The following is a 10,122-nucleotide window of genomic DNA, read 5'->3' on the forward strand; positions in this document are numbered from 1 at the left end:
CATCTTTCTCGACATGTCTTAAGCTTTTGATTCATTCGAGCTCTAAACACTGTTAACCCCCTTAAAATCCCTACAAATTCCGAACAAGATCCTCTCCTGGCTACACACATACCTGCATCAAAGGCAGCGTAGAAATGGAGATTAGTCAAGGACTACCACAAGGCTGCCTGCTCTCACCGATCCTGTTTAATCTCAACACCACAACCCTGCACGACATTATGGAGGAGGGCTGCGAACTAATCCAGTTTGCAGACGATTTCGCGATACTGGTGGTAGGTGAGTCTTTGGACAACATTGAGGCATAAGCAAATGGAATATTTGTGAAACTAAACGAAGGACTAAGCAAACTGAACCTAAAAACCTAACGCAAGCAAAAGTGCGGAAATCGTCGGCTCGAAAAGGCACACTGAAGGACTAAGAGTTCGCTTGGGACGAGAAACAATCCAACTCAATAATACGCACAAATATTTGGGAGCCATGCTCGATAGGCTTCTTGTCTATAGAAATCAGGAAATAAAAACAGTAACGCAGGCCCAGAATCCCTTGTCAAAATTTAAAAGTATAAAGCCCAAATCTACGGTAGGGCGGCGAAGTCCAACATCCAGAGACTTCAAACAATCCAAAGTGCTGCCTTAAGAACGGCAATGCGCTACCTCAAAACTACACCTATACACGTCATCCACGCGGAAACGTGGCAGCTGCCAGTCAAAGAGATCGCAAAAACCACCCTAGAACCTAGAAAAGGAAAAGGATCTTTCCTGACAGCCATCAAACATAACGACATTGTATCGCAGATACATTCAAAGGATGGGACTATATCCTGGTACAACAGAAGGGCCTATTTCGGAATAGATACGGTAAACACCATCAAGCCGAATTTATTCGAAGGCCAAAAAGCAAAGCAGGAGTGTAACACCAAAGTTTGGCAACCACACTTCCTATCGGTAAGAGACAAGTACAAGAACTTCACTTTCCTGTACACGGATGTATCAAAAACAACATCTGGAACTGGCATGGCTTCGATGAAACGGACACTCTACCCCCAACGCAGAACTTCTAGCTATCTCCAAAGCTGTAGACTTTATATCGGAAAAAACTACAAAAAAGCAGCAACTTCACCGACTCTCAAGGATCATGCAAGATGCTACTGAACAACAGCATAATACAAGAAAACTTCATAGCATGGCAGGTAATAAAAAGGCTGAAATTGATGCGAAATAAAACAATTGTCGTCCAATGGATCCCAATGGATCCCGAGTCAGCAAGGGATACCAGGAAATGAAAAAGAAAAAGGAAAATGGCATTTCCAATTCATGAATGTGCCCGGGAATAAAATTTGGAGCCATGCGCCGGACCTTTGTTCGGGAGAAAAAATCATCCTAAACCGGATCAGAACTGGACATACCCTCACCAAAGAGCGCCTATATCATTGGGGATAGGAAAGTGACGAACTCTGCGATATTTGCGAGGAAACAGAGGACTTACAGCACATTCTATACTCCTGCACAAAATACAACAACTAAAGAGCGAATTACCCAATTCTAGAGTATTGCAAATCACTGCGAGATATACTAAAAGAAAACATTGAAAGCGACTTGAAGGAATTAGTCCAGTACCTGAAGAAAATTACCATACCATACTAGACCAACGCAACATATACCAACCACCCAAGCGCACTCCCACCAATGCATACACAGACTATAAACGGCGAGGTGGACCGGGAACGGTCTTAGCTGTCAAGTTCACTTGACACAGCAAAGGAAAAAAAACACCAATTCGGATGGCATTAGCTCCAGAGTGTTAAGAGATCCGCTTGACTGTATTGGAAATCTGCGACTAGACACGATTAAAGAAACACTAACAACAGCAGTTTTTGCCAGCTCATGAGAGGAGTAAAGGAGCAACTAACGCAGAGGTATTTGATCACTAAACATGCTTCCTCTTTACGAAAAATCGTTGGAATTGCTAAGAAACAACGGTATAGTCGGGTTATAGGGAAAACCGTTCTTGTGAAGCGGTTTCGAATCTGATTTTGGACAAAAGATTGCGTTTTTGCTGTTTTCCTAGATTTGAAACAAGCGTATAAGACGATTTAACGAAAGAGATTGGTGGATACTCCAACGAAGTATGCAATCACGGGAACAGCTCTTCAGTGGTTCTCGTCTTATTATTATCCTGGATCCAATGGACCAAGTGCAATTCTGTGTATTCAGATGCCAAGTAAATCGCAGTGATTGTTCCACAAGGAAGCGTCTTGGATCCCCTGTTATTTATTTACTACAATAACGACATGAAGAAAATTCTAAAGTACTGTAATATAAACTTGTTTGCGGTTGATGCTGTGATATCTATTACTCTCCTACAATGCTATTGGAGATACTGAAATGGTGTTCTAGAAAACAAAGTATATACTAGAAAACAAACTGTATACTATTTGAGAAAAATCGTTAGACAATGATTGTGTTAATGTTAAGATGAATAATAATGTGTTAGAACGTGTCAGTGAAATCAAACGTGCTTATAAATGAAAATGTATGCTTCAAAAACACATTTACTATACTATCAAGAAAATCGCGAAAACATATGGAGCTCTGTGCCGGTTAAGGTCGGAATTATCTCAATCGAATTTGATTCATTTTTACAAAACATTGACCACATTTTACCATTCCATAATATTGCTTGCCAATAAACAACAGATGAACCGTCTTCTGAAATTGTAAAACAGAATGATCAGACTTGTTTTACGATTCAATAAAGGAGCGTCAATTCGAACCATGTTGGATGCACTGCAACGGCTTTCGGTGAGGCAACGTGTTACATTTCTCACACGGCTCTAAATTCATAATGTGGTAACAGGGTTAGCGCCAGAATATTTGCAATCACGAATTTTACAGGGTAGAGATCTTCAATAAAAAACGGTACGCAGGCCCCAACATGCCAATCCTGTAACCAGATAGCCCCCTACGGAAAAACATGCGCCGAAGCAACTAGTCAAAACTCATCTACTACAGCCAAATCTAATAATAAACTACAAACAACGACCCAATTAATCAATAATGAAGGGGCAACGACCACTTCAACCGTTCCCTAATCAACAACTACCATCCCCAATAAAGAAGCAAATACCGACGAAGACAGATTTACAACAACGACTCGTAAGAACAAGAAACAAATAAGAACCTCTGACCGTGAACAGCAGAAAAAGCAGTACCGACGATGACATGGGCGACGGATAAGGCAACGAATGCTTCACCGTCAAGAAAAAGGATCTCAACACGCTGCAGCAAACTGCGTGAACAAGATCTGTCAGACAGACATTCTTAGTATTTTTCATTTTTACTTATTGTAAAATCATAAAAGATCCATGGCTCAGTTGTGCTAACGCATTGAGCTGTGTCAAATAAACCTATAGAGAAAAAAAGTTTGGCACTCGATCTGAAAACGACATAAGGGAAGCTCCGTATCTGTTGGCATCCACACAAAATTCATTGTTCTTCAAAGGGTCGAAACTTTGAAACATACTGCCAAGAGATATTAAGTATGAAACTAATGTGAATGAGTTAAAAAGAAAGTGTTTGTTATTCGTGAAAATTATGTGAAATATTTACTAGATGAATAAAATAATATCAATATCAATAATACCTTCAAGGATAATTGATATTAGATATAATAAAGACAATGTAAGAAATTCATGGTCAAAACCCAATCTTAACCCTCCTGAAGTCGCACTTCTGGCCCGCTGAATGAGCAGCCGCTGGTGCCGTAAGACGATTTTGCTAGATTTTCAGAGCAGCGTGCACTCAGTGCACTAGCGCGACTGCCGGAAGGTTAGCTGCATTATAATAGAAGAACAATATGCAGCGAACTGCTACCCTGTTACTACTCCAAGTCAGAAACACTGCTAAGCTGTGAAATGGATTTTCAGATATCTGAAAGTAACAGTCAGTAGCAGAAAGCAGAATACTCAGGGTGTGTTTTACACGCTAGCGGAGTCATCTCGGGAAATGTAAAAAGACCATTGATTGTAGGTCATCTACAATCACAGACATTCCAGCTGCAAGCGATTCTGATAGGCTGAGATAATATATGATATGAAACCAAAGATGTATTTACCAGGCAAAGCCCCTAGAAAAAATTCTTGTTCGGACTACAGACTAGAGCCCTGATGAAAGAAAAACAAGAAGCATTCAAGAGAATAACAGGGATCATAGCTTAAGGCGAAGTGTTAGGTTCATCCAATAGCAACTGTTATCTGTAAACAGTAATATTGTTTTAGTACTTATCCATCTTTGTACTAAAATACACGTTTTCCATTATTTTATTCCTTCATTTTCAGGCTGTTCTGCAGGAGAAGCTCAAGTATGCCATCTATTTCTGCAAAAGCATCGACACGGATGAGTATGCCCGGGTAGCGATGGGAGACCCAACAGAGGCTACTGGCAGCGAGGACAACAGCGATATCGAATCGGTAGTTTTATCATAGTCCGTTTTGTATGTCCAAGTGAGTTGAATCCCAATCCACTCTTTACTTTCAGATTGCTTAAATAGACAGTGAAATCGTGCCTCTGCCAGAGCTTATACGACTGATCACTATACAATCCAATTACCAAAAATAACTACATTTAAAAGACACAAATAGTAATTTTCTATATTTCTGATGAAAAAATCCTACTATTGAACACGACGTCCTTGTAAGCTGCACTATCAAGCGATCACAGAGTTATTTTTTCGATGCAATAAAAAGGTTGCTTATGTGTGGACTGTTAGTTGTAATCATCATCTATTATTTACAGCTAGTGACCAGCTTTCAAAAATGTTTAAATTGTGAGGTTTTTTAGACAGAAGCATTAAAACTATGAATCTAGAGCTTTATTTCACGCAGCTTTTGTATGCACCATATAAAGACAGCACGGCAATATGGTAGGTAAAATATTGCACCGAAACATGATAAATAGCATCATAAACCATACGGAAGCAGTCTGATTTGATTGTCCAGCTAGCTGATAAATAACGATGTCAAATCACAGCGGCTATGAATAGATTAAACACCTTTAGTGACACTGGTTCATCAGTAGTGTCCCAATTACGTTTGTTCGTTCACAAAATACATTGTTGAAGTAGCTGTTGAAATCCACTACTAGTATAATAGCACATATAGAGAGCGTTATTCCTAAACAAAAATCAAGCCGGAAAATGGCAACCGCAGAGATAAAATATAAACCATAAAAGAAAAAAAATCAAACATCCTACTTCTGTAGAAAAGTTGAAGATAGTCACATAAATCGTACTGATTAAAGCTACTATAAACATTGATAAATAATTGCGATAGAGGCAAGAATGGTTGTTGCTTTTTGAAAATCACATTGAACATCAGCCAGCAAGTCCCGCGCCATCGGGACTGACGTCGACTGCCGACTGAGAACTAATGGTTAAATGGAAGCTTTCTAGTAAGCAGCAGAGTTAGTCTATAAAGATTCCTAGACCTGCTGTCCATACGACAGTAGTAGTTGTGGTACACATATTGCAACATTTTTTCGGCAAAAAAAAACTAAACTTAGTTTATTTATTTCGAAACAAAGTAATACTGCTAATTTATTAATTCATTCTTTGCTTCACGCCAATTTCAGTTAGACCAATTTTTGGTAACATATCATCAGTTTAGTATAGCACAGCAACAACCACCAGTAGTGAATATGTACCCGTAGCTAGCTGCTAGGTATAGTTATGCGAATCCGTCTACGCATCAGTATTGTTCTTTTTTGTTAGGGTGCAAGATGGTACGAAATCGACGCGAACACCATTTCATTGTAAATTTTCAACAATGTGTAATAACGTTGATTTTGAAAGTTTGAGACCAAACCGCAATCGCACTCCATCTACCAGATCGAAACTATATCTAATTAGCGTATTTATTACTCTACTGAAAGAATTTATAATTTACGTGCGTGAGCTTTGTGTATCATAATAATCTATATGTTTTCTTTTTATAATTCTGTGATGCCTTTTTACGTTACGAAGTGAACACACGAAACACAAACTGATTAAACAATCATATATATGTGTATTCAGAAAAAGATTGAAATAACGATGGGAAAACCTTCTTTTAGCGGGTCCAATGATGACTTCCGTTTGCTTATTGGCTGGATATTTTAGTGACAAAAAGAGTTTTCTAGATTATGCGCCTCACAACAGCGTTTGTTGAACAAAGAAGTGCAATTGAAGTTGCTGTTCTAGCTATTCCATATAACTGTAGGGTGTTCTACGTAGTTTACCTCCTTTCAAGCCCGCTTCAGTTAGGTATAAAATTTCACTACCTCGGCTAATCGCAATGAATCCAAAAGCACCAGCAACTCACGCTGTGAAGGATAAGCAGAACGAGCATTGCTCTCCTCCACAGCAAACTGTGTTATAGATTTTACTGTGACACTTGGATTGTTCGGGCAAGTATCATGTGCTTAAGTGTCGTGTACCCGCTTGAAGCCGTTTAGATGCTGCAGTGATTTTCCTCTTCAAGGCACTGGTTCACTCTTTGCACTAGGGAAACAAAGACTCTTTGATGATTGTTTCTGCTTAAAGTTCTTTGCACATTCTTTGGGTGTGTGAAATTGTGACCTTTTTCTGCTAAAGGTTATTACGCACTTTTTGTGCTAACTTTTAAGTGAAACGATACCTGTAGTGGTGTTCCGTCGCCTGAACCGAGATGAATCGATGAACCGATTGATAGTAACAAGCCGTATATACAGGCCCATAGCGCACGCTTGATCGGGTTGGACTCCGCCAAGGATGCCACCCTCAGGAAGGCACTGCAATCTTGAACTACTTTAGAAAATTATTGGAATAGAATTACCATTTCTAGGAGCACTACATTACTGCTTGACAAGCGTACTGCAAAATGTCAATACCAACACGGGGGCTCAAAACTAAGACTCCACCAAAGACCCCAGGAAACCTTGCTACGATCGTGAAGTGAGCTAAATCAATTATCATCGAGAAGCCAAGAGGCGGGCGAAGTCTTGGTAAATCGATCGCCGTGTCATACTTACTTGGGTTCTATCACATTCGCCCGAATGACATTCGCCCGAAAGTCATTTACCCGAATGACGTTCGCCCGAAAACCATTTACCAGAATGGACCATTTACCCGAATGTCATTAACCCGAATGGACCATTTACCCGAATGCCATCAACCCGAATGGACCACTCGCCCGAATGTCATTAACCCGAATACCACATTCACTCATAAGCATAATATAAAATGGGTCATTGTCTAGTTTACTGACTTTAGTGATAGAAGTCCGACTTTAATGCGGTTTTTTGCCAAAAGGATGTATTTTAACCTAAATAAACCAAATCCGAGCGGGAAATATAAAATCTTTAACCAAAGTTTGATAAACTGAACAATAACAGGTGAGCTTATACAGCAGAGCTAGTCTGATGCGGCTTGGCCGCATATCCGAGGCCAAGGATCCGAAGCGGCGCAAAGCCGCTGAGGTTCCGTTGGACGAGGCGTTGATCCACCCGTCGCCGGAGTTATAAGCAAACCTGTGATCCTCTTGTTTGCCCGGTTTACTCAAACATAGGGGCTATAGCTAGTTTAAAGCCGACTGAGCGGCAGCGAAGTCGGACAGTGCCCCAGAAAGCGATGTGGCGTAGCCACATTAGTCAACCGTACACTGACCAATGTGGCTATGCGATATCGCTTTTAGGTGTACTATCCGACGTCACTGAGGTTCTGTTGCCAACGCCACAAATGCTCTTCAGGTGCTGATGCATATAGGACGCAGTTGTCAGCTCGAGCGGTGAAATCTTGTGATAAACCGGACAAAATAATAAGAAATCTTTCGGAAACACCATCGATCGAGGTAAATATATATTTAGATGTTCCGTTAACGAATTGAATCAACTAAATTAATAATTATATCTTGCATGGTGGAAGTCCATTTGGTACAACACCGTTAGTAAATAGTAGCTCATAAATGTTATGTGGCGAAGCTAGTGTGATGCGGCTTTGCGACAATTAACGAGGTGGAGGAACCGAAGCGGAGGTCCCTACTCGGCAAACCTGTGATCCATTGGTATGCTTGGTTTACTGAAATATAGGGGTTGATTCCTTCTTTAAATATGAGCAGTTCTTTGAGTTTGTATACCAAATAGCCCTCGCAATCAAACCGGTGATCCACTTGTTTGCCCGGTTTACTCACACTTAGGGATTGATTCCTTCTTTTAAACATGAGCAGCTCTTTTCCCACAATTAGGAGTTTATTGCTTCTTTCAAACATAACAAATCCTTGGATCTGCATGCCAAATAAGTTTGCAAAGAAACTGTTGATCCACTCGTCTGCCCGGTATACTCAAACATAAGGGTTGATTCCTTCTTTTAAAACAAGAGCAATTTCTTGAATCTATATACCAAATAGCTCTACGTAATATTGGATTTCGAGACAGGATGATTCTTCCACCTAATTCACGGATGATTCTTCCATCTAAACCAAAGTTTTTTCAGAAAAATAAAACAACTTGGTCTTCAGACAAAATATTCGGAAGATCACAGAATACAACTAATGTACAAACAAGTTGTTGCCTTGGCTTTCTTACCCCATCAAGGTATTCCAATGGCACTCGAAGAATTGAGGAAAAGTTGTCCAGAGGCTCTCGACGATTTTTTGTATTACATTAGTAAAAATTGTATTTTTGGTAGGAAGGAAACTAATCAAAAAGTTTCGCGATAACCCTTCTTTGCCCCCCGCTTCGTGGTCAGTTTTCGAAAATGTATCGACAAAGATTCCTAGAACCATCAATAATGTAGAAGACTAACACAAGAAATGAAACGGTTTGTTCAGCCGTGGAAATTCTATGGTGTGTTGAAGCAGTTGCAGCTTGAAGAGAAAAACCCTAGTACGTATTTTACGTACGTTTTACGTACACTACAAGCGGTACCAACAGCTAAAAAGTCTAAAAAGAACTCACGAAAGGATCTAAAACTGGAAACCCTAGTTAAATCATACAAACCAGGTGATTGGATTAACTATTTGACTGGTATAGCTTTAGTGTTAATTTCTTCATAGCATCAAATGTAATAAAATTTGTATTTCATCTTAATAAATTAATTTTTTTCGATTGACATTTCGATGTTTTTCGGGTATATGGAATTCGGGCGAATGGCATTCGGGTTTATGTTGCATTCGGGCGAATGTCTTTCGGGTGTTCGTGGCATTCGGGTGAATGACATTCGGGTTTATGTGACATTCGGGCAAATGTCCTTCGGGTAAATGGCTTTCGGGCGAATGTCATTCGGGCGAACGTGACAGAATCCTTACTTGATACTTGATGGGCAACAATTCGCTTCGTTGAATTTACGCCGAGTGAAGAATTCTCCTTCACTGGACCCGGTCCTGGGCCAATCTCTTCCATTCACCCTGGACATTGAGTGCTTTTAGGTCCTCTTCCACTGCAAACATCCATCGTGTACGCGGCCTGTCACGGAGTCGTTGGCCTCTTCCCGGTTCTCTACTGAATATTATCTTCGCCTGTCGCTCTTCCGGCATTCGTGCCACATGAGCAGCCCACCGCAGCCTGCCGTTTTTTTATTAGCTTGACAATATCCACTCCTTTATATACTTGGTATAACTCGTGATTTATGCGACGCCGCGAGATGCCATTTTCTTCTTTACCGCCGAGTATTGTTCGCCGCACCTTACGTTCGAAGACACCGAACGCTCTACGACCAACTTCCTTTGACGTCCACGTTTCGAGGCCGTACAAGGCAACCGGAACTATCAATGTCTTATACAACGCGAATTTTGTCTTCGTCTGCAAACTACGGGACTTCAGCTGGCTACGAAGTCCGTAAAAAGCCCTATTTGCAGCTGCAAGACGCCTTTTCACCTGGCGGGTAACATCATTATCGCACGTCACTAGAGTTCCAAGGTACACAAATTCTTCCACTACTTCAAATTTATCACCACCTACCACCACTTCACCACCAACATCACTATTGGACCCACGTATTCTTCCAGCTATCATGTACTTCGTCTTGCTGGCGTTGATTGTGAGACCAATTCTTGCTGTCGGCTCGGCGGTCGATTCACACTGTTTTCTGCCACACAGCGGCTGGAGGATGCTC

The 10,122-nt window shown here is 40.7% G+C and overlaps 1 protein-coding gene across 2 annotated transcripts in view; it reads left to right on the forward strand.

The window, feature by feature from the left end:
- The window catches only part of LOC131692847 (probable E3 ubiquitin-protein ligase HERC2), a 57,758-nt gene extending 52,145 nt beyond the window's left edge, over window positions 1-5,613 (forward strand). For both annotated transcript variants that reach the window (XM_058980166.1, XM_058980167.1), the window contains exons 12-13: window positions 4,337-4,468; window positions 4,536-5,613. In XM_058980166.1, the coding sequence (XP_058836149.1) occupies window positions 4,337-4,468; window positions 4,536-4,544 (141 nt within the window). In that variant the 3' untranslated portion in view covers window positions 4,545-5,613. The remainder of the gene's footprint in view (window positions 1-4,336; window positions 4,469-4,535) is intronic.
- Window positions 5,614-10,122: the final 4,509 nt, after the last annotated feature.

This window comes from Topomyia yanbarensis, chromosome 3, assembly GCF_030247195.1.
Source record: "Topomyia yanbarensis strain Yona2022 chromosome 3, ASM3024719v1, whole genome shotgun sequence".
Lineage (NCBI taxonomy): Eukaryota > Metazoa > Arthropoda > Insecta > Diptera > Culicidae > Topomyia > Topomyia yanbarensis.